Source organism: Anomaloglossus baeobatrachus, chromosome 2 (assembly GCF_048569485.1).
Source record: "Anomaloglossus baeobatrachus isolate aAnoBae1 chromosome 2, aAnoBae1.hap1, whole genome shotgun sequence".
Classification (NCBI taxonomy): domain Eukaryota; kingdom Metazoa; phylum Chordata; class Amphibia; order Anura; family Aromobatidae; genus Anomaloglossus; species Anomaloglossus baeobatrachus.
Genome location: NC_134354.1, coordinates 367,123,792 through 367,149,318, shown reverse-complemented (window position 1 = coordinate 367,149,318; position 25,527 = coordinate 367,123,792). Strand labels below are relative to the sequence as shown.

Below are 25,527 nucleotides of genomic sequence, written 5' to 3'. Positions count from 1 at the left end.
TATACTGTCAGTTTTACACTGACCAAAGCACCAGTGATCATTCTGTTGGCATGATTCCGGAAGCTTCCCATAGCTCTTAGTGATGACCTCAAGTCACCATGGCAACGATCAGGCCCTCACGATTACATTGCGGGGGCACCAAACGGAGAGGGAGCGCAATCCCTCTCCCTTAACTGCTGTGATCGATATCAATTGTGGCATTTAGGGGCTCCCGGTTGTAAGGGCCAGAGCTTGGCTGTCCGGTTAGCCGAGCTCTCAGCAACGATTGCAGGAGTAAAGCTGCTGTGCCCCCGCAATCACCAGAACCTACTGGGTAAGTCTTTGGTCATTAAGGCACTGACAGCCAGGATTTACTCAATATGTCTAATGTCGGTACGGTTTTAAGTCTATGCATGCATCTTGCCCCTCACTCCCTCATCTCTCTTGATGGAGGAGATGCACTCCATAACTTAGGCACTTTGATAATCTTTGACATTTGTCAGCTACCATCCATCAATCTCAGATACAACAAAGCAGACAAATCCTACTGCACCTTCTATACAGACAATGCAAGCAAAAAAAATGTGTTTTTAATTTGGACATACAACCCAAACCTTCTTTTAAAAACAAAACAAAAAAAAAAAAAAACAACACAAAACCATCTTAACATATTGCATATCATAATGATTGTAAAAGGCAAATGCTTACCCTGCCACCATACTGAAGCATTGGAGCTGGAAGCACCCTACCAGTGAGCTCTGTCATTTCATTATGTACAACTATACCAAACTCTTTCAGATATGGGTCTGGTCCTCCCACCATGCTATTACTCTTCACCTGTGAACAAAAAAGTATATTATCACAAATATGGATGCTGTACATACACAAGTACAACATGGGAATACCAAGCACAGCCACTACTGAGCAAATTTAGTGCACCTAAATGGAGCAATGCAAAATATTAGTGACGCTGCAGTGCTATACTTACTGCTGTCGTGGTGTACAGAATCTCAACCACACAAATCTGATACTGATGGCGCATCCCAAGGATAGACTATAAAAAGGTTGAAGTAGTTGTCCAAAAATCAAGTTTTTAAAGAGGTTGTCCACTACTTGGACAACCCCTTCTCATTCCCCATGTGTGCCCCCAGAAAATTCTAAAGTTTATACTTCCCTCCCGTGCCGATACCATTCCAGTGGTGCCATCACTCACTTCTCCCAAGGATCACGTGAAAAATGTGGGGCGCTAAGCATTTAGCACACATTTTAAGAGCATTATTTAACAGGGAAATAGGTCTAAAATTTTGAGGGACATCTGGGGTAATGCCTCCTTTTGGAAGTGTGACAATTGTTGCTGAGAGCATTTCTCTGGGAAAGAAACATGTGTATGGCGTGTTGTAGAATTTCTGATAAGACCGGAACCAAGTCGTCAACAAAGGTTTGATAATAAATATTAGAAAACACCATCTGGTCCCAATGCTTTATGTGCTGGGAGAGACTTGATAGTTTTAGATAGCTCTAGCAAGGATAAAGGGGCGCTTAGGATATCAATTGATCCTTCGATAAGGCAGGAAGATTTAGTCGGCCTAGAAATACTACGTCTACCTTCGGAGGAGTTGGATCACCAAGTCCACTTTGTAAATTGTACAGTGAAGAATAATATTTAATAAATTAATTTGCCATCTCCCTTGGAGGATATGTCTTCCTATCCAGAACAGCCTAATCCCTAATGAAGGGAATTTTAATCTTAGTTGCTTTTGACTTAAGTTTATTAGCTAACAGTTTCCCTGCAATGTTATCTTGTGAGTAGTACTGTGCCCTGATCTGGTTTAAGGGGTGCTTCACACACAGCGAGCTCGCTGCCGAGATCGCTGCTGAGTTACGCTTTTTGTGACGCAGCAGTGACCTCATTAGCGATCTCGCTGTGTGTGACACTGAGCAGCGATCTGGCCCCTGCTGCGAGATCGCTGCTCGTTACACACAGCCCTGGTTCGTTTTCTTCAAAGGCGCTCTCCCACTGTGACACACAGATCGCTGTGTGTGACAGCGAGAGAGCGACGAAATGAAGCGAGCAGGGAGCAGGAGCCGGCATCTGGCAGCTGCGGTAAGCTGTAACCAGGGTAAACATCGGGTAACCAAGGTGGTTACCCGATATTTACCTTAGTTACCAGCCTCCGCAGCTCTCACGCTGCCAGTGCCGGCTCCGACTCTCTGCACATGTAGCTGCTGTACACATCGGGTTAATTAACCCGATGTGTACTGTAGCTAGGAGAGCAAGGAGCCAGCGCTAAGCAGTGTGCGCGGCTCCCTGCTCTCTGCACATGTAGCTGCATTACACATCGGGTTAATTAACCCGATGTGTACCGTAGCTAGGAGAGCAAGGAAGCGGTGTGCGCTGGTAACTAATGTAAACATCGGGTAACCATACCCGAGGTTTACCTTAGTTACCAGTGTCCGCAGCTTCCAGACGCCGGCTCCGTGCAAGCGCAGCGTCGCTTGCACGTCGCTGCTGGCTGGGGGCTGGTGAGATCTGCCTGTTTGACAGCTCACCAGCGACCATGTAGCGATGCAGCAGCGATCCTGACCAGGTCAGATCGCTGGTCGGATCGCTGCTGCATCGCTAAAGTGTGAAGGTACCCTAAGTTCTTCTCATATCTGTGCGGCAAACAGTTCCTAAACTGGAGGATTAGAGTAGGAAGTGTATTTGTGTGCTCTCCGCTATATCAGTTTGTTTTGGTCTTCTGAATTTGTGAGAAGTTCATCAAACTTCCTCTCCAGCTCTCTTTTGGCCCTGTGGAGGAGTTTGATCAGGATCCCACAAATATAGGCTTTAGAGGAATTTCATTCCAAGAACGGATTGTCTACTGAGCCCGCATTCACATTAAAGAAGTCTTGCAAGCAAGACTTTAGGTGATCAATGTGAGCTGGGATTGAAGGGATGCTGGGATTAAAGGAATTGTCCACACCTAGGACAACACCTTCTGATTCCACCAGGTAAAATGAAGCCTATACTCGCCTCCCATATCTGCGCCATTGCAACAGTGCCAGGGCTCATGTGGAGTTGTGAGCACCATGTTCAATTAACACCAGCTTTGTTCTCCCCACCGTCGGACCAAACGAGTTAATCATAAGGAATCCTAAGTGCATCTCTAGGAATAATGTGTGTTTCTTGAGCGCAATAGTTGTCCCATTTGAGAGAAGCAGCCTCTCACAACATGAAAAGCTTGCTTTTGTGGACTATTAAGCCCATTGACATTTGAAGATTAAATATTAAGTCATTGTTATATTTTTTTATTTATGATTATTTTAAAGACCACCGTATCCCTTACCACCTTATGAGCCTTTCGCCACCAAACTTTCATATTTAGCAGGGGATATGCTTGCATAAAAGTCAACAAGTAAAACTTCCCCGTCCAGAAATCTGTATGACATGATCTCACTGGAGTTAACATGTTTTTGTTGAAACCAGGTAAAAAAAACAAACAAACAACAACTTATGGGCTCTGGCAAAGGCCCCTTTATAATAATATAAAATTTCAGCAACCTTTTTTCTTGTTTGAGTTCACCAGCTGCCACTCTTTCTCCAAGTGATGCTGGCAGGATCATTCCCTCAGTTGACTTCTCTGGTATGGAGAAGTCCCACCTCTGCAGGAGGTTCCTGCTCCCCTCATGTGATAAAACGAAAAAGCCAAGTATAACTGGAGGAACCCTCTTCAGTATACCACTGATTTCTCCCTCAAAGCCATAGTAATTGGAGAAAGGGCCCTGCGGAAATAGATTGTTGCAGCAGAGACATCTGAAAAGATCTTAATGTGGTTGAAGCGGGAAGGGAGTTCTCCTTTTTACCTTGAAAAGTTGAGTAGATCTTCCTTGATATGAAAGTAATAGATCCTGGCCAAGACATCTTGTATCCGGTAAATGTTTAGGGAGGAAAATCGAAACCCTATGTATGCTGTCAAGCAATCAGAGAGAGTAGCTTTAATCAAGCCTTGTAGGTCACTTATGCACCTCCTTGGGAATTCCCTGGAATTTTACATCTTGAGCGGTCCCCTAGGTCCACCAGTTTGGGTTTTAGAGCCTCCAATTCGTCTGGTAGGTCATTATCGGCATCAACTTGGGTGTAATGAGAGGTTGAAAAGTCTCCCTTTTGTTCTAGGTGAGTGACTCTATAATCTAGCTCTTTTGTAAAGGCTTGCGCTGATAGCAAGTGGCTGGCAAAATCATTGTGCAAAGATTAGCTAAAAACTACCAACATGTCCTTTAGTAATGTGCCAGACACTGGCTGGTCAGACTTCTGGAATGCTGCAAGTGCTGCTGGGACACAGGATCACTTTCTTTGGAAGCCAAAATGCCCATCTGGCTTTCAGTTAGTCTCAGCCTCTACTTAATTGGGTTTACAGTGTGTGAGGAGATATCCCGTCGCAGAGACAAGAACTAACTCCTCTTCTACCCATATCTCGAGCCCGGTAAAAGGACTTTCGGGGAAATCACTGTGACAGTCACTCACTGCTGGAGGAGAACGCTTTTCCCTTAGCGTAGCACTGCGGCAGGGTAAGTGATTCACAGTGCCAGGGAGAGTAGGACAGTGAGGAGGATGCGGCTCAATCTTTGCCTGCGTTCTTGTCAGAAAATCTCCAGTTTGCTGCATCCGGTGTCTTTTACCTCGGGTCATCATGGTGGGCAGTGTGAAGATTGTGGGTGTCCTTTTTTCCTGATTGGTGCTGTAAGTCGCTCTGTTAGGGTGCCAGCCGCCAGAGCTCAGTCAGAAAGCGGCCATCTTCTTTGTATGCAAAGCCATGCCCCCCGCAGTTTTCAATTCCTGTTCATTACTTATATGTCTCGTGTGAGCCCCAGGAGACCAAATGTCCACACTGCTGGAATGGCACCGGAGGAGAGTATGAGCGTTTTTTTTTTTTAATACAGGTTAACCTGGGGAATGAGACGGGGTTGTCCAATTACTGGACAACCCCTTTAAGTATGGGGTCTACATTTCAGGCTATATCTGTGCCAAGATACAGGCTATACTCACACTACTGGCAATGACAAATCTTAAGTCTGCATACATAATGTGAATGTCAGATTTTCCTGGTAACAAAAAAAAAACAGAAAAAAAAAAAAATGCGTTAATAAACGCTGCACTCAATTGATGTAGCTGCAAACACTCACCAGCCGGCTGATCTCCTCCTGTCTGTCTGGGGCAGACCTGGCTGTTGCTTTGATCATAGTGGAGGTCTGGTTATCTGTCAGCTTCTTGATACATCTCTGGCCTGCTACAATGTTACAGACCTACGAATACAAATAATCATTGCGAAAGAAAAAAAGAAATGCATGTGTTGAAAATTGATGAACTGGCCATCATTTATATTTACATTTTTTATTTTTCAATACCTTACCTCAAGGGGTAAATAAGTGTGCTTCTGCTCCTGACCCACTTGCAAACAAGGTAAATGAGGATATTTTAGCTGCAAACTGTATTTTTGCTTGAAGTACTGGGCCACTGTACACTCCATTGCTTGACCATTTTCTAACTGCAAGGGGAAACTAAGTAAAAAAAAAAACAAGTTAAGCAACCAACAAGAAAGCAGATCTACATGGTCTTGTGTCACAAAATTATAGTGACCAGGTCACAGTGGCACGTCCTAAGCAACCCATTTTCAATGAGAAATACTGAGCTGCTGTCAGCGTTTTACAGCAGTTGAATGCTTTTTGGCACTGCCGCCGTAAAGCATTCAACTGCAGTAAAGTTATGATGGCAGACAGCAGAACTGTGCATTGGACACGATTACCGAGACGTCTAAGTGCCTGCAGTCTACCAGAAGAAGCTGAGGACACCGCAGGAATGGAGGACAGGTGAGAATCATTTTTTTGGGGGAGCTTCTCCCGAGTATAACCAGAGGGGGATGTTTTCAGCAGAAAACAATGGGCTGAAAAACTCTGCTTATACTCGAGTATATACGGAACAAAAAGGTCACTTTTTGTAGGCATCCTGGAGCATAGTGTTTGCTGCTGTACTTATTGGTATAACAACAGTATACAAACTCATACTATATTTTTATACATACCAAACATTGAACATATGAACTTTAAATGGCATTACTGCAATATACACACCATACTTATACAATTAAGTTTAGGAGGTTCTGTCTAAATTGATTTTTTTTGTAGCATATATTTGGAATTAGTCATTGACTCCATACAGAACACCCCTCCCTCCTATCAGTCTAAGTACAGAAACAAATGTATGTTCAGTCCCAGTGCGGTGTACGAGGAATACAGACTGCACAACCACATGGACCGAGTGCCCAGCTGAGATGTGTTTTGCAAACAAGCTTTATCATGCCCCACGTACAAAGGATATGGGGTAGGCACATTGATCTATCTGGTGGGTGCAATGTCTGAATATGTGTCTGTGATGATCTTTTGGCCATTATTATCTTGACACGGTGTATGATTATTGTCTGTATTTATGATACATTGTTTTGATGGTGTAAGCCTTTATTTAATTTACAGCTGCTATATTATGGTATGTACAGTATATTTCTACAAAGATCTAATAAAGTCTTTGTTATGGGCTTTTTCTGGAATAGCTTTGATTGTGTTAGTTTTTCTAGTTGTATCACACCTTTTTCATAGCGTACAATCATTTTAATTGTTAAATATTTTTATCTGATGCACTTCCAATAAAGTTTGTGATTTTTTTAAAATATTTACACTATTTGGTTGTTTGTAGGCCTCTTTTCTGGAATTATTGAATATTAGTTGAAGTGACCTTATGTACACTTTTTGGACCACAACTGTATTGTTGAAAGGTTGTGGAAAATAATTTCATAAATCACAGCACATGCACCATCGCAAGATTGAGCACAATACATAAGATACTGCATCAGCAAGGTCTCGCCCAAGGTTTCCAAAATCTTTTGAAGTGCAAAGAAATAGGCAATGTTGATGACTGCAGACGCAGTGATCTGCCAAGAAACCTTAGTGCAGCAAATGGAAGACATCATGCTTACTTCCCTTTGAAATCAGGTAGCAAGCAGTGCCATCAGTTCAGAACTGGAAGCACCCAGAGGGACCAAGCTACACCCATTTTCGGTTGAGAGACGTGTGGCCGTAAGTGGTCTTCATGAGAGACCAGCGGGCAAAAACTATACCTTCACGGTGGCCAAGAAACTCAACCATACATTAAGAAATAGGGTGCAGAAAATTTGCTGCAGGAGCGGTGAACTGATGAGTCAGCATTTGAAATATTTGGATCATGTTCCAGAGTGTCTTAGCTACACCTGGTAGCTGAAACCTCAGAGATTTTCGAACTCTACAGAGCACAATACACTTATGCCATTTTAAAATTGTACCCTTAACCCCTTCACCCCGAGACTATTTTCTGTTTTTCCCTCTCCTTCTTCCAAGAGCCACAACATTTTTATTTTCCTACAATATAAGGACTTATTTTTTTGCAGGATGAGTTGTACTTTTGATTGACACCATTGTTTCTGCCTCAAATTGTTCTGGAAAATGTGAAAAAAAATTCCAAGTGCAGTGAAATTGCAAAAGAAAGTGCAATTGCCCTTTTTTTTTCTTTATTTATTTACCATGGTCACTATATGGTAAAACTGTCCCAACATTATGATTCTCCAGGTCAGTATGAGTTTATAGATACCAAACATGTATAGTTTTTCTTTTATCTGAGTGGTGAAAAAAATTCTGAAATTTGTAAAAAAAATAAAATAAAATAAAAAAAATTGTGCTTTTGTTGCCATTTTCCCGAGACCTATAGAGCTCTCCTTTTTTGGGATCTGGGGCTCAGTGATGGCTTATTTTTTTGTGCTGACATTTTTAATTATACCGTTTTGGGTAGATATGATGTTGTCATTTTAATTCAATGTTATGGTGACAAAAAAACAAAACAAAAAAAAAGTAAATTTTGGCAGTTTGATTTTTTTTCTCACCATGCCGTGTACCAATCTGTATCAAAGTAGTTTGATAGATCGGGCATTTATGACCGCAGCAATATCAAATACTTGTTTGTTTGGGTTTTTTTTTAATATAATTGCTTTATTTTCAATGTGGCAAAAGGGGGTGATTTTAACTTTTAGGTTTTGGTGGTTTCATATTGCTTTTAAATTTTTTTATTGACTTTTCTAGTTTCCTTAGGGGACTTTATGCCTGCACTGTTCGATCGCTTCTGCTTCAGCATCCCTCTGAGCAGCAGAAATGCTCTGATCTCCTGTGAGTGTCGGCGCTCTGCTGGCATTCACAGGAAGTGAGTCATGAAAGTCACCAGGGTCAAATCAGCTGACCCCTAGCAGTTATTGCAACCCATTGGCACCCTGCAATCGCATCACGGCGCTGCCAATGGAGGCAGGGAACAGCGCGGTCCTGCCAGAATGCGTTAGATAACGCCGTCAGAGTTTCACAGTGCAATCTAAGGGGTTAATCTCTGATTCACTTGCAGCAGTTAGCTGCACATGGCTGTTGATCAAGTCCTTGGTCAAGAATGAGTTAATGGCTGATATTTTTTTAAACATATTGTCAAAGAGTTAAGAAAGGCCAGCCTACTTTGTATGTTGGACATTAAATATCCCTATTTTGAAGAGATTTGCAACTAGAAAGCAAATTTGTCTGAAATGGCAGAGGAGAGCTTTTTTAAAATACACACAATTATTATTGCAAAACACTTTTTTTAAGAATTTTATTCCAAATATATAAACAAAAACATCAACTATGTTGCTTATGCTTTGAATATGGAGTGGTTATTGTAGATTCAGTTTTGAAGATTAATGGAAAATAAATCTTAAACTCTTACGTCTGGTGACTTGCTGGCCGCCTGGTAACGTTGCACACTCTATACTTCCTCTTCATTTGACCACAATGTGTGACCTCCACTTTAAGACCTAAAGAGGAAGCATGCAAGATTAAAAGTGGTTACCATTAAAGCAAAATAATAAAGGGAAAAAGTAGGACTAATCTCAGGACTAACCTCTTATTTCCTTGGTGAATTTCACACGCTGGGAGTCTGTCAGGGGCTTGGTCTGTTCATTGATGTTCTGAACATCAAGGACTTCACACATGAACTCAATCACTGGCTGAGCACGATAAAAAGCAGTGGCAGAAACTGCAAAAATACATTCACGGTCCAGGTTAAACAACATTAAATATGTATTACATCTGACAGTCTCTTATATTAATGACGACCTGTCACCAAGTCAAATGTGGCCAGGTCTTATTTTATTCCCGCTGCTCCCTTAAGCCTTTTTTTCTTATCACTCATACAGTTCCATAAATATGGCCATTTTTACATAGTGCTGGTTTTAACAGCCTTTCCTAGGGGTAAGTGACTCTCGTGATTCTCTGGGATGTGTCTTTGGAATGTTCTGCTTTATTACCCCATGAACAACATTACTTGGTAAAAACCATAAAAAAAAATAAAAAAAAATTGTACAGTATAGTTGAGGTTAAATATTTAAATTTCCCAAAAAAAAGACTGAAATCTCCGGGAGAGAGCCGACAAAAGATGAAAGTCTTAAGGATTTCCACCAAATATGGAAATAGTATATAGAGGGCAACTATACAATTAAAATTGTGTATACGTCAGCCCAAATACACAAATCTGCCATCCGCATCTATCATTGAGTTGGAACACGAGAAGGGAATAGATATAAGGACCAATAACTTATCCCCCCTTGCATGTGTAAAGTTGAGTGATACTAGTGGACCACCCAGGGATTTCTCATAAATCTGGTTTGATCCACAGTCATAGGTGTTTCAGAAAGACATATGATCCCTGGCTGAAATTAACAGGCGTCCCAGGCCTTTTTTCAGCTTTTTTTTAGTGCTTCCAGCCATTGAATTCACCAAAAAATGCACGTAAAAGGCATGCTTTTTTTGGTGTGTTTTTCGGCCACAAGGTGCGTTTTTTAGTGCAGAAAATTTCTGCAGCGTGCGCACATACCCAAAGAGAAATAGAGCAGAATAGCAGCCTGGGTGCATCTAGAACAAGGAACAGAAAAATAAACATTGTCATCAGTTTCACCGTTTCAAATTAACATCCCCCCGCTCATAAATAACAGTGCAAAGAAAGAACGACTACCGGCCCAATCAGTATTCGGAGAAAAACAAAAAGTGCATGCCTTGAGAATGGCAACAATATGACACCAAGGAAAAGCCTAAAAAGAGCTTCATTCCTGAACCAAGACAAAAGAAAAGAAGTGTCTCAGACAACAAAGAACTTCATTATTGAACCAAGAAAGACAGAAAGATGAAGACTGTGTATGGCTAGTTTCACACTTGCGTTCAGCGCATTCCGTCACTATGGAGAATAGTGCAGTCCGTTAACGCACTGCACTATTCTCCATAGAGTTGTATGGATGACGCACTGTAACGCAAGTGTCTGCGTTGCATCCGCTGGACGACGCAGCGTCGTTATTTTGACGCTACGTCGGGCGGATGGAACGCTGCATGTAGCGTTTTTCTGCGCTTGGCGGAGTGTCAAAAAAACGCAACCTGCAGGAATCCGTTTGGCGTCCGTTTTTATAATGGACGCCTATGGTGGCGGATTCTGTTAGAATGCGTCATTTGACGGATTCCGTTAATGCATCCGTCTTTACACAACTGTGCATGCCCAGATGTGTAAAGTCAAGGAAAAAACCTATAACGGATTGCGTTATTTTGTACGATCCGTAGCATTGCGTTGTGCCACTATATGCAACGCATCCGTTGCATGCGTCACACAACGCAATGCTACGGATCCCGTCCAACGCAAGTGTGAAACTAGCATATTCTGTGTATAGAGATGTTGGGGTTTCAGTGAAGGGCGGGGAAGAAGTGATTGCCACAATGGGATGTCTACATACCTAAGTGCATTATTATACTTCACTCCACCCTGAACTGCTACTTGTTATGTGTGGGGTTGAGTAGACAAATATATCCCAGCACAACACTTCCCTCAAATTTCATTGCCACATCCTCAACAACTGGGAAATTATAGAGGTAACTGCCCCAAAATGTACATGTATGTCTACAAAAAAGAGAGAGAATATATATTGTATCCATGTACTTATATACACATTCATGAATGCCCAATTATGTGAATATATAGCAACATGTTTGCATTTAGCTATATCCATAAATGTCCCCTTTGATGTTCCCTACATGTATAATGCTCACATAAAATATACGCACCCACTGATGAGCTATAATCAGACAGGACTTTCCAACCCTGAAATATCAAAGCAGATGGACAATTGTCCATCTGCTGATCTTAACTCATCTACTGACATGGTTAACTATGTCAGGAGATGACCACAGGGTGCGAAAACCTGATTAATGAGGAAAAGAGAGAGGACTTGGAGTGCCCGACAATGGCCTACCATGTGAGAAAGGATGTACAATATATCACAAAAGCAAATACACCCATCACATCTGTAAATATTTTATTATATCTTTTCAAGGGCCAACACTGAAGATATGACACTGATACAATGTAAAGTAGTCAGTATACAGCTTTTATAACAGTGTAAATTTGGTGTCCTCTAAATAACACAACACAGCCATTAATGCCTAAACTGCTGGCAATAAAAGTGAGTACAGTGAAAATGGCCAAATTGTGCCCAAAGTGTCAATATTTTGTGTCCACCATTAATTTCAAGTACTGCCTTAACTCACTTGGGCATGGAGTTCGCTAGAGCTTCACAGTTTGCCACTAGATTCCTCTTCTACTCCTCTATGATGACTTCACAGAGCTGGTGGACGTTTGAGACCTTGTGCTCCGCCACCTTTTCTTTGAGCATGCCCCACAGACGCTCAACAGGGTTTAGGTCTGTAGACATGCTTGGACAGTCCAGGACCTTTAACCTCAGTTTCTTTACCAAGGCAATGGTCATCTTGGAGGTCATTATGTTGAAATACTGCCATGTGTTCCAGTTACTAAAGGGAGTGGATAATGCTCTGCTTCGGTATGTCACAGTTTATGTTGGTATTCAAAATTCCCCCATGAACTGTAGCTCCCCAGTTGGCAGTGTTCAAGTATCTCCAAACTATGATGCTTGACTGTAGACAAGACACAATTGCCTTTGTACTTCTCACCTGGTTGCTGACACAAATGCTTGACACCATCTGAACCAAATAAATTTGTCTTGGTCTCATCAGACCAAGTAATCCATGGTTACTTTGTTACAAGGTTCCAGTAATTCATGTCCATAGTGTGCGCATCTTCAGAAAACGGTTTGCGGGTTTCATTGTGCATTATCTTTAGAAGAGCCTTTGTTCTGGGATGACAGCCGTTTAAATCAATTTGATGCAGTGTGCAGTGTATGGTCTGAGCACTGACAGCCTGACCCTCCACTCCTTTAACCTCTGCAGTAATGCTGGCAGCACTCATACATCTATTTTGAAAAGACAACCTCTGGATATAATGCTAAGCACATGCATTCTACATCTGATCGACCATGATGAGGACAGTTCTGAGTGGAACCTGTCTTGTGAAATCACGGTTTGGTCTTGGCCACCGTGCTGCTGTTCAGTTTCAGGGCGTTGGTATAGTCTATGCCGTCTTTACGTAGTGCAACAATTCCTTTGTCAGATCCTCAGAGAATTATTTGCCAGGAAGTGCCATGTTAAACTTCCAGAGAGTGTGTGAGTGATAACACCAATTTTAAGACACCTGCTCCACATTCCCACCCGAGACCTTTTTACACTAATGAGTCACATGACACCAGAGAGCAGAAAATGGCTAATTGGATACAATTTTGCCATTTTTCCTTAGGGGTGTACTTACTTTTACAGTGTAGAAATTAATGGCTGTGTGTCGAGTTATTTAGAGGGCACACCAAATTTACACTGTGCTACAAAGGTGTACACGGACTACTTTATTTTGTATGTAAACGTCATATCTTCAGTGTTGTCCCATGAAAAGATAATAAAATATTTACAAAACTGAGGGGTGCACTTACTTTTTTGATATACTGTAACTAGTCATCCATAAAAAGCAGGCTCAGGTTGGTGCCATCAACGGCATGTTACACCATACATGTGTTACCTGGCTGGGATTGCATCAACCATATGTACCCCTCCAGGTTTTTTTTTTTTTTTTTTTATATAAATTCCCTGGTGAACCCCGCATAAACACGAGAAGAAAAGCTGCTGTCGGTGAGGGAAACTAGAGAGTCCATTATAATAAGGACAGTTGGGTAATGCTACAAGTTCTATCGAAAAGAGGACAGGGTGGGGGGGAAAGAGCCTGGTCAAGGCCCAATAGGGAAAGTGACCAAGGCTTCCTTGAACTTTATACGGCAGTGGTCTACTTTTTGTCCTCTTTGCATCGATGGCAAAAGGCCAGGTGACATTATTCAAATACCCAATATATTATTGATGCTGGTTGACACTAGTAACACTTTGGGAGTGGGCTCAGAAGCACAGGGCAGATTCCAGGTATATTATATAGTTGCTATGTGCATCCATCAGAAGCGATTAGTATGCCCATTAATCGCTGCTGTGAGCTCTTAAAAGGGAAGCTGTCACCACTTTTTTGTCCTATAAGCTGCGGCCACCACCACCGGGCTCTTACATACGGCATTCTAACATCTATATATATAATTGCCTTAGTCTGTCTGTCTGTCTGTCATGCTCCAAAATTGTGTCCTTACGGTGACACAAAGCTGATTGGCCGCTGGGCTCGCCATGGCCCCGCCCCCCCCCCACGGATTGGCCTCTCGCCCCGGCTCTCTGCAGGCCCCGCCCCCCTCACGCAATGCACGCTCGCTCTGGCCCAATTGACACGGAGCTCCGACTCCCAGGTGAGTACACACACACACACACATCAGATCACACTCACTCTCACACATCACATCCACACACTCACAACATCCTGGGATATCGCTTGCTTCTACACCGGCTCCGTCATGATCCCAGCAGCGCCAGACATAACCTTGCGATGCTGGGATCTTGACGGAGGCCGTGAACGCTGGTAACCATTATACACATCGGGTAACTAAGGTCCCTTGGTTACCCGATGTGTATCATAGTTACCAGTGTACACCGGCTCACACTCACTCTCACACACACCTCACACATACATCACATCGCATCCACACACTCACAGCATCCGGCGATATCGCTTGCTTCTCGGCCTCGATACTGTGCTGTTGTGACCTTCCAGGACCTGCCGGAGGATCACATGGCCAGAAGCATGTGGTATCTCCGGATGTTGTGAGTATGAGCGCATATGTGCAATATCGTCAATGTGTGTGTGCGTGAGTGTATGCGATCGGGTGTGTGTGAGTGTATGCGATCGGGTGTGTGTGAGTGTATGCGATCGGATCTGTGAGTGTCGGCAGAGGAGCATGGCGTGCTGGAGGAGGCTGGGAGGAGAGAGGCTGATGCTGGGGACAGAGAGGCTGATGCTGGGGACAGAGAGGCTGATGCTGGGGACAGAGAGGCTGATGCTGGGGACAGAGAGGCTGATGCTGGGGACAGAGAGGCTGATGCTGGGGACAGAGAGGCTGATGCTGGGGACAGAGAGGCTGATGCTGGGGACAGAGAGGCTGATGCTGGGGACAGAGAGGCTGATGCTGGGAGGAGAGAGGCTGATGCTGGGAGGAGAGAGGCTGATGCTGGGAGGAGAGAGGCTGATGCTGGGAGGAGAGAGGCTGATGCTGGGAGGAGAGAGGCTGATGCTGGGAGGAGAGAGGCTGATGCTGGGAGGAGAGAGGCTGATGCTGCGGGGAGAGAGGCTGATGCTGGGAGGAGAGAGGCTGATGCTGCGGGCAGAGAGGCTGATGCTGCGGGCAGAGAGGCTGATGCTGCGGGTAGAGAGGCTGATGCTGGCGCAGCATGGCGGATGGAGCACGTTTGGGAGTGCGCAGCATGGCGGATGGAGCACGTTTGGGAGTGCGCAGCATGGCGGATGGAGCACGTTTGGGAGTGCGCAGCATGGCGGATGGAGCACGTTTGGGAGTGCGCAGCATGGCGGATGGAGCACGTTTGGGAGTGCGCAGCATGGCGGATGGAGCACGTTTGGGAGTGCGCAGCATGGCGGATGGAGCACGTTTGGGAGTGCGCAGCATGGCGGATGGAGCACGTTTGGGAGTGCGCAGCATGGCGGATGGAGCACGTTTGGGAGTGCGCAGCATGGCGGATGGAGCACGTTTGGGAGTGCGCAGGATGGGAGATGGAGCACGATGGGGGGTGCGCAGCATAGGGGATGGAGCACGATGGGAAGTGCACACCTCCCCCAACACACACACACGCGCACTGCACAACACACCACACACACACACACTGGGAACCACAAACAACTGCCCTACACAGACACCCACACACAGACAACGCTGCACACACAAATATACGCACATACCGCACAACACACACATTGCACAAAACATACCTCCCCCCAAAACACACCACACACACAAACCGCGCAACACACACACAACGCTACAGACACACAGCGCTCCACAAACAACGCAACACACAAACAACACCGCTCTCACCCCCCGCCACACCCAGAACATGTACAGCGCCCTACACAAACACTTGGTAACTACACACAACAACATCTATATCTCTCTCTATATCTATATATATTATATATATATATATATATATATATATATATATATATATATATATATATATATATATATATATATATATATATATATATATATATATATATATATATATATATATATATATATATATATATAACAAAAATCATACATGAACTACACAATACGTAAATTCTAGAGTACCCGATGCGTAGAATCGGGCCACCTTCTAGTACTGTATATAAGAGCCCAGGCCGCTGTGACAACATAAAAAACACTTTATAATACTTACCTAACGGTCGCTCTGCGGTGGATGAGGGACTTATGGGCATCTCCGTTGTCCGATGCGGGCGCCTCCCCTTTCAGCCTGTGTGCATGACATGGCTACGTCATACACAATCGCCGGTCCTGCGCAGGCGCACTACAATACTTTGATCTGCCCTGCTCAGGGCAGATCAAAGTGCACCTGCTCAGGACCTGACTGCCGGCGAGTGTGTATGACGTCGGACCTGTCATGCACCGCGGCTAGAGAAGAAGGAGCACAAAGATGGACAAAAGAGGCGGCAACGGCACAGGACAACAGAGACGCCCATTAGGCCCTCATCCACCGCAGAGCGACCGTTAGGCAAGTATTATAAAGTGTTTTTTATGTTGTCACAGCGGCCTGGGCTCTTATATACAGCATGTTAGAATGCCGTATGTAAGAGCCCGGTGGTGGTGGCCGCAGCTTATAGGGCAAAAAATGGTGACAGGTTCCCTTTAAATGTTCCAGCCCAGACGTAGTATGAGCACTTAATGTCCCTCCTATGATATGATCACAGAGAGCCTTTGGACTGATTTGATGTTGAATACGCCTGTCCCTGTTATGACCATTTAAAAAAAAAAGGAGAGGAAAAAATGAAAAGCCGCAAAAATGAAAATTAGCTGTGGAAGGAAAGGATTTACAATGCCTTGAAAAAAGTATTCATACCCTATTAACCTTTCCACATTTTATCACCTTATAACTACAAAACTTAAATGTAATTTACGCTTTTTGTGTGATTTACAAACACCAAGTAGGAAATATTTTATTTGTGAAGGATTGGCTAAATATTTTAAATATAACAAACCTGAAAATTGTGACATGCATTCATATTCAGACCCCTGTGGTCAGATATCCTCAAATAAAATCTTAGGTGACTTCGGGCCCACTCACACTTGCGCTATTTTGACGCAAACGGAATCCGTCAGTAATGTAGTACCGTTCATTTATTTACAGTGGAAGCGCGTTACTATGGCGCGTGTGTGTGTCATGCAGTACCCGCTTGTGTCCACACGATGTCGCGCTTCCACTGTAAATAAATGAACTGTACTCCATTACTGACGGATTCCGTTTGCGTCAAAATAGAGCAAGTGTGAGTGGGCCCTTCTGGAGGCATTTTTTCACTCAGTTAGTAAATTGAGTCCACCTGTGTGTAATTTGTTTTCAGTAAAACCACAGCTGTTATGTGAAAGCCTCAGCAGTTTGAGAACAACCAGAATCATGAAAAACAAAGAAACAATCAGTCAGGTAGAAAATTGTGAAAAAGAGCAAAGCAGAACTGGGTTATACAAAAAAAAGCCCAAGTCTGACCTGGTCTGGTCTCACAGAGGACTGTATAATCCATCATCCAAAAATGTAGGGTATAGCACAACCGCCAACCTATCAAGACATTGATATCCAGGTAAAGTCACATTCCAAGAAAAGAGAGCACTAATTAAAGACAGCCAAGAGGCCCACGAACATTCTGGAGGGGCTGCAGACATCCAAGGTTCAGGTGGGACAATATGTCCATAGAACAACTAATAGTCGTATACTCTACAAATCTGGTTTTTATAGAAGATCAGCAAGAAAAAAGTTGCAAAATGCTATATGTGGCAGAAAATGTAACACTGCACATCACCCTGATAACACCATCCCCACCATCAAGCTTGGTGGTGGTGACAGCAGCTTCATTCTGTGGGGAAGCCTATCTTGAATAGGGACAGGAAAACTGGTCAGAGTTGATGGATAGAGTTAAATACAGGGAAATCCTGGAGTAAAAACCTGTTAGAGGCTGCAAAAGAATTGAGTATGGGGTGTAGGTTCACCTTCCAGCAGGGTAATCACCCTAAACTTATTGCCAGAGCTACAATGGAAGGGTACATCAAAGCATATTCATGTGTTTTAATGGTCCAGTCAAAGTCCAGGCCTTAATCCCATTGAGAATCTGTGAAGACTTCAAATTTGTTGCTCACAAACACTCTCCATCCAATCTCACTGAGCTAGAGCTAATTTGCAAAGAAGAATGGGCAAAATTTCAGCCTCTAGATGTGCAAAGCTAAAAAACGTGCAGTAGCAACTGAAGCAAAAGGTGGTCCTACAAAGTATTAACCCAGGGGTGCTGAATACAAACGCTCGTCACAATTATCATACTTGTATTTTTAAAAATATTTAGCAAACGATGCATCATATCATCTTCTTTACACTTCAGAAATACTTGCTACTTTCTGTTGGTAGATCACATAAAATCTCAACATACAATTCAGTTATGTGGGTTTAACATGTAAAAATGTGGAAAAGTTTATAGGGTATAAATACTTTTTCAAGGCTCTATCTATAAAATCATAACAAAAGGATATTGTGACACTGGGGTACCTTCTTGAAGCTGCATTGAATTGAGTTGTGCTTTCGCCCAGGGGGAGCATTAGGTTTGTCCGGCTTTTTTTTTTTTTTTTTTTTTTTTTTGAGTGTCAAAATAATAGCTATATTGTAAAGCTACACTGCTGCAGATTGTGATAAATGCTGCCAACAAAGCCAAGGATCCACTTGAAAAAAGTAAACTTAAAAGCAGGGCTGTGGAGTCTGAGTCGGAGCTCATTTTGGTGGAGTCGGAGTCGGTATAAAATGCACCGACTCCGACTCCTAAAATATATAATAAATTGGGGACAGTAGTGCAATGCAGAATGTGCTGAATATTTTACTAAATAATAACATTTAGTATAATGCTTATATTTAACCCCTTCAGCCCCAAGCCTATTTTGACCCTAAAGACCAGGCCATTTTTTGCAATTCTGACTAGTGTCACTTTATGAGGTTATAACTCTGGAACGCTTCAGCGGATCCCGGTGATTTTGAGATTGTTTTCTCGTGACATATTGGGCTTCATGTTAATGGTAAATTTAGGCCGATATTTTTTGCATTTCTTTGTGAAAAAATCGGAAATTTCGCGAAAATTGTGAAAATTTTGTAATTTTCAAACTTTGAATTTTTATGCTCTAAAACCAACGAGACATATGACACAAAATAGTTAATAAATAACATTTCCCACATGTCTACTTTACATCAGAACAATTTTGGGGAAAAAAAAAAAAAAATTTATAGGGGTTCAAAGTTTATGAGCAATTTCTCATTTTTACAACAAAATTTACAAAGCCACTTTTTTTTTAGGGACCACATCACATTTGAAGCGATTTTGAAAGGTCTACATGACACAGAACACCCCAAAGTGACACCATTCCAAAAATGGCACCCCTCAGGCTACTCAAAACCACATTCAAGAAGGTTATTAACCCTTCAGGTGCTTCACAGTAACTAAAGCAATGTGGAAGGAAAAAAATGAACATTTTACTTTTTGCAACAAAAATGTTGCATTTCACAAGGGTAGGAGGATTAAATGAACCCCTAAAATTTGTTGGGCAATTTCTACTGAACACGCAAATACCTCATATGTGGCGAAAAACCACTGTTTGGGCGCACGGCAGGACTCGGAAGGGAAGGAGCGCCATTTGACTTTTTTGAACAGAAAATTAGCTGGAATCGTTAGCCGCACCATGTTGCGTTTGGAGAGCCCCTGAGGTGCCGAAACAGTGGAGCTCCCCCACATGTGACCCCATTTTGGAAACTAGACCCCTCATGGAATTTATCTAGATGTTTATTGAGCACTTTGAGCCTCTGGGGGCTTCACAAAAGTTAATAGAATTGAGCTGTGAAAATAAAAAAAAAATTTTTTACCACAAAATTGTTATTTCAACCAGGTAGCTTTTTTTTTCACAAGGGTATCAGGAAAAATTGCACCATAAAATGTATTGTGCAATTTCTCCTGAGTACATAGAAACCTCATATGTGGTGGAAATCAAATGTTTGGGCGCACAGCAGGGCTCGGAAGGCAAGGAGCGTCATTTGACGTTTCAAACGCAAAATTGTCTGGGATAATTAGCGTATTCCATGTTGCGTTTGGAGACCCCCTGAGGTGCCGAAACAGTGGAGCTCCCCCACATGTGACCCCATTTTGGAAACTAGACCCCCATGGCATAGAAAAAAAAAAAAAACAGCGGCAGATGGGGGGGGGGCGGCAGATGGGGCGGCAGCAGATGGGGGGGCAGCGGGATACAAAGGGAGCATCTGTGATTGTGAGACGGCGGCTGGGATAGGGTGGGGGTGGATGGGAGAGGGCGCAGTGGATGCAGGAGCGGCAGAGGATGGGGGGAGGGGGGGATGGGTGGGAAGGGGAATGGGAGGTGAGATTGGGGATAGTTACCCTACAGGATGGATCTAGGCAGCTGGATCACAGGAGATGAAGGAGGCAGCAGATCGGGGAGGGTGAGAGGTGGGGGAGGGAGCGCAGCGCAGATCACGGAGGAGACAGGTGAGCAGAGCACACATCACGGCGGCGACAGGGGAGGGAGCGCACATCACGGCGGCGACAGGGGAGGGAGCGCACATCACGGCGGCGACAGGGGAGGGAGCGCACATCACGGCGGCGACAGGGGAGGGAGCGCACATCACGGCGGCGACAGGGGAGGGAGCGCACATCACGGCGGCGACAGGGGAGGGAGCGCACATCACGGCGGCGACAGGGGAGAGAGCGCACATCACGGCGGCGACAGGGGAGGGAGCGCACATCACGGCGGCGACAGGGGAGGGAGCGCACATCACGGCGGCGACAGGAGAGGGAGCGCACATCACGGCGGCGACAGGGGAGGGAGCGCACATCACGGCGGTGACAGGGGAGGGAGCGCACATCACGGCAGTGACAGGGGAGGGAGCGCACATCACGGCGGTGAGGGGACGAGCAGCCGATCACGAGGGAAAGGGGCCGGGCAGCAGATCGGGGGGGACCGGTGGCACTGTGGCAGATGGAGGGCGGCGGCGGCGGATCGGGAGGTGTGGGGGTGAGGGTGCGGGCAGCAGATACGAGGGGTGGGGGTGCGGGTGGCAGATCGTGGCGGAGGGCAGCAGCGGCGGCGGATCGGGAGGTGTGGGGGTGAGGGTGCGGGCAGCAGATACGAGGGGTGGGGGTGCGGGTGGCAGATCGCGGCGGCGGATCGGGAGGCCGGTTTCATACAGTGCAATGGCAGCGCGGCAACTTCCGGGTCCCATGCTCCGGTCTCATAACAGCATGGGACCGGAGCTTGTCGCCCTGCCATTGCACTGTGTACACTCACTGTGCTGGCGTGCTGCAGGGACGATGACGGGGGCGGTCACCGGCAACAGGTCCACTGTGATTGGAGAAAACGGTCACAAGGCCGATCTCTCCAATCAGAGCTACTGGAGCTGGGGGAGGGTGATCCAGTGAGGTCACCCAGCTCCAGCCAATGGCCAGTGCTATAGCTGCACTGGCCAGGGCTGGATTTCAATGTTTCAGTCACTTTAAGTGGCTGGAACATTACAGTGGCTGTGATTGGTTGAGCGACGTTCGTCAGCCAATCACAGCCTCCGTAGGTCCGGGGAGGAGGCACCACCCCTCCTGAGGTCAGGTACAGGTCCCCTCCTCCCCGAATCTACGGTTTATCCTAACTTTTCGCAGTCACCGGAGGCTCCGGTGCCGCGATTACGCCATGACGGAAAGATCCGTCCTTGGTCGTTAAGGCCCAGGGCACCATGACGGATCTTTCCGTCCATGGTCGTGAAGGGGTTAAAGTGAAAAATGTATTGTAGTACAATGTGAACATCAGACCTTTAATTATTTTTATGATACAATAAATAAAGATATTTGGATAGAACATAAAATATTTATTGGATACAACTTTAGAGCACAAAAACGAATAAATTGTAAATATGAAATACAATATGTAATTATTTATATATTATATATATACACACACACACAAAGATATATATGTAATCTACTGTATATTACATAGTGTATTACATATTTACAATGTATTAGTTTTTTGTGTTCTAAAGTTGTATTCCAATAAATATATTTTATGTTCTATCCAAATATCTTGATTATTGTATCATAAAAATTATTAAATGTCTGATGTTCACATACACCTGTTCATGTATTACAATACATTTTTCACCTAACTATAAGCAATATATGTAGGAGTCGGAGTCGGTGCAAGAGAAATTGAGGAGTCAGAGTCGAAGGTTTGGTTTACCGACTCCACAGCCCTGATTAAAAGAACTCTGCTTACTCACCGTCAATATTGAGCATCATGTTCCACATTGCAGGACGCACAGACTGGTGGAACCCAAACCAAACTTCTCGCCCCCCACCCAGTGGATGGTAGTAACCTTCAGGGGGTGAAAAGAATGAACGTCCAACAGGGGTATACCTGAAAAAAAAAAAAATATATGTTTGGGGATTTTTTAATTTTTTTTTTTTAAAAAAGTGTAAATAAAAATGTAACAAAGCAGACAGATGGGATTACCCTATGTAATGCCCTATCATATAGTTCATTCTTAAAATACCTCATAGATGGCAAATGACGGGTGATCACGTCAAGAGCTTGCACAGAGTCGTCAGGAACCTCACTCAAATGTCCAGATAATGCCTCCAAGAGAAGCTGCAGGCTCACAACTGAAACCCACTGAATGGTCACTTTAAAAGTCTGGTCTTTACCCTCCCCTGGAAGGGTGACTTCAAGATCAACCTGCAGAAAGTAAGAAACAGGGCTATGAAGCACTAATGGTCACACACACCTATAGCTAGCAGCAGGATTCAACAACTACAGGGCCTTTACTGACCAGCTAGATGGGAACACTGCATACTTCACTAAACTCCAATGCTGTATGTGTCCTCAAAGCACTCACTTGTAATTTGTTTTATTTTTAAAAGTCTATAATCAAATAAGTAAAAAAATAAGGATGTGTTAAAGGGAATCAGGTTTTTGTCTCCTAATCTGAGAGCAGAATAATGTAGATACAGAGCATGATTCCAGCAATGCTTGCTGTAGTTTCCTAAAAAAAAATAAATATATTTTTTGTACCAGATACAAGCGCACAAGCGACCACGGCAAAACTGGCTGAGCTGGGCTTTCAGCTGGTTGACCACCCATCTTATTCACCAGATCTAGCTCCCTCCGACTATCATCTGTTTCCAAACCTGAAGAAACACCTCAAGGGTACCAAATTTCACACCATTTCTGATGCCATGGCTGCTACGGATGCCTGGTTTAAGGCACAACTGAAATCCTTATTGCTAGGCTTAGGGCCGTTTCACATCAGCGGTATTCTGCCGCACTCGCAGATCCGGCACAAGGGCAGTACAGTACTTTACAGTTCACAGACAGTGCGGCAAGCCCCGGTCACATGCTGTCACATGCTCCGGTCACATGACCCTATGTGCCCGGAGCTTGACAGTGAACTGTAAAGTACTGTACTGCCCTTATGCCGGATCTGCGAGTGCGGCAGAATACCGTTGATCTGAAACGGCCCTTACAGAACTTGGAATACCAATGTAAGAAGTGAGGTGACATCAGTGGAGAGTATGTGGAATAAATGTAAAGTTTCATCATCTTATCTTGTTTCTTTCTGGGTAAAGCCAAAGACTTATCAGCAGCCCCTTGTAACCATTAGAAAGCTAGTAAACCCGCTGCCTAGTAGTCCTTTGTATCCATGAGCTGTACACTATGCATAGGCAGCAAAGCTGCCAATTTTTGGTGGGCAGGTTTATACAGAGATCAACATTCAGATAACTGCTCAATCTGCAGCAAAGAAAACACATTTTATATATATTTAACCAAAGAAAACAACAACAAAAAAAACAACAACAAAAAAAACAACAACCACAAATACAGGTAAGCAGCTGGAATCAAGCTCTCTGCTTTTGCATGATGTTGCTCTCAAATGGAGTTGCAAACAATAGAGATTCCCTTAAAAAAAATTATACACACATATATACAGTATATTATATCAAATTTCTCACCCTGTCTCTTCCAATTGGCAGTGGATGTGCAGTGTACATATTTCTTTTCCCATCATATCCCGGCTGACGGTCTCCAAATATCTGCATCTTGAAGTGTCGCACCATTGTATCAACCACCTCCCTATATGCACACAGAAAAGGGTAGCAGTAGCTAGAAAGTGTTTTTTTTTGTTTTTTTTATTTAAAAACACACACACACACACACACACACACACACACACACACTTTTAATTCTCAAAATATGTACCTGTTTACTCTCCGGGGTCTTTTCTCTGGTTTAATGTCCACATCGTAGTGGTACACATCAATTTTTGGTATTTGTACCTGGAAATGGTTTGCCAAGAGCCTAATTGGTTTTCCAAGGGTTCCCAAACCAGGACGCCGCGGAGGCTGGAAGAGGTTGGTCGGTGGAGGACCTGGGGATAAAAAGTGAAGCATAATTAAGATAGCAGTTATTTGTAAAAATTAACATTAGAATACTATAGAATTTAAAAAACAAACCCACAGTTAAAGCCTACCACACTTGTCACCTCCTAGTTTACATCAACTTGCCTACTATCCCCGAATCAAGGATAGTCCAATCACCAGATAAGGTTAGGGTTACAGAGTGATTTTGGTCACACAACACGTCTCAGACAGACAATTTGTGACTGTGTTGAGCGATGGGAAAAAAACCATCTATTCTACACTCAGCCTGGGCTGACAGATCTGCATGGACATCTGAATGCGCCCTAAGCCAAGTTGTCAGAAAAAGATAAATATGAATTCTTTATAAAAAAGAAAGAAAGTGTCCTGCCAGAGTGTACAGACGCTTAGCGTGCGGTTCAACCCAGGGGTAACAACAGGGTTGGTTTAGAAGGAAGGCCCTGGTAATAGGAAGAGGGGACACCTCCTGCCACTCACCTGAGTCTATAATCTATGCTCCCTAATGTCCATATACAGGTCCTTCCCACCCGTCGCCACCATGTGCCTAAGCCCTCACGTGCCATGAACTCACCCTGGCAAGTGAGAAGGCCGGCGAGAGCATTAGGGCGGCTTTGCACACTACGACATCGCAGGTGCGATGTCGGTGGGGTCAAATTGAAAGTGACGCACATCCGGTATCGCATGCGATATCGTAGTGTGTAAAGCCTAGATGATACGATTAACGAGCGCAAAATCGTCATAATCGTATCATCGGTGCAGCGTCGGCGTAATCCATAATTATGCTGACGCGACGGTCCGATGTTGTTCCTCACTCCTGCGGCAGCACACATCGCTGTGTGTGAAGCCGCAGGAGCGAGGAACATCTCCTACCGGCGTCACCACGGCTTCCGTAGGATATGCGGAAGGAAGGAGGTGGGCAGGATGTTTACATCCTGCTCATCTACGCCCCTCCGCCGCTATTGGCCGCCTGCCGTGTGACGTCGCTATGACGCTGAACGACCCGCCCCCTTAGGAAGGAGGCGGGTCGCCGGCCAGAGCGACGGTCGCAGGGCAGGTGAGTGCGTGTGAAGCTGGCGTAGCGATAATTTTCGCTACGCCAGCTATCACACGATATCGTACCTGCGACGGGGGCGGGGACTATCGCGTGCAACATCGCAGCATCGGCTTGCGATGTCGCAACGTGCAAAGCCCGCCTTAGTCTTAGCACTACAATAATTTAACACAAGGAAAGGGAGATAGACAGAAAAAAAATACACAAAAAGGAAGACACTCCAAGCTCCTCCAATGCAGCTAAACACCACAGACGCAATGGTCACAACTCCTCAGCTTCTTCCAGAGACTGGCTCCTTCTAAAGTGGACAGCATAAGAATAAGATTCTATAACCGTCGCCAGATGGTAAGACACGAGACTTTTTATAGTGAAGGTG

General features: G+C 44.4%; 1 protein-coding gene across 1 annotated transcript in view; it reads right to left on the bottom strand.

Annotated features, from left to right (window-relative positions):
- AGO4 (argonaute RISC component 4) overlaps nucleotides 1–25,527 on the bottom strand; it is a 109,431-nt gene that overhangs the window by 58,896 nt on the left and 25,008 nt on the right. The window contains exons 2-10 of the mRNA XM_075336028.1: nucleotides 23,922–24,090; nucleotides 23,675–23,795; nucleotides 22,219–22,400; nucleotides 21,946–22,082; nucleotides 8,957–9,091; nucleotides 8,783–8,870; nucleotides 5,373–5,520; nucleotides 5,146–5,265; nucleotides 688–816 (exon numbers count right to left, since the gene is read on the bottom strand). Coding sequence (XP_075192143.1) covers nucleotides 688–816; nucleotides 5,146–5,265; nucleotides 5,373–5,520; nucleotides 8,783–8,870; nucleotides 8,957–9,091; nucleotides 21,946–22,082; nucleotides 22,219–22,400; nucleotides 23,675–23,795; nucleotides 23,922–24,090 — 1,229 coding nt within the window. The remainder of the gene's footprint in view (nucleotides 1–687; nucleotides 817–5,145; nucleotides 5,266–5,372; nucleotides 5,521–8,782; nucleotides 8,871–8,956; nucleotides 9,092–21,945; nucleotides 22,083–22,218; nucleotides 22,401–23,674; nucleotides 23,796–23,921; nucleotides 24,091–25,527) is intronic.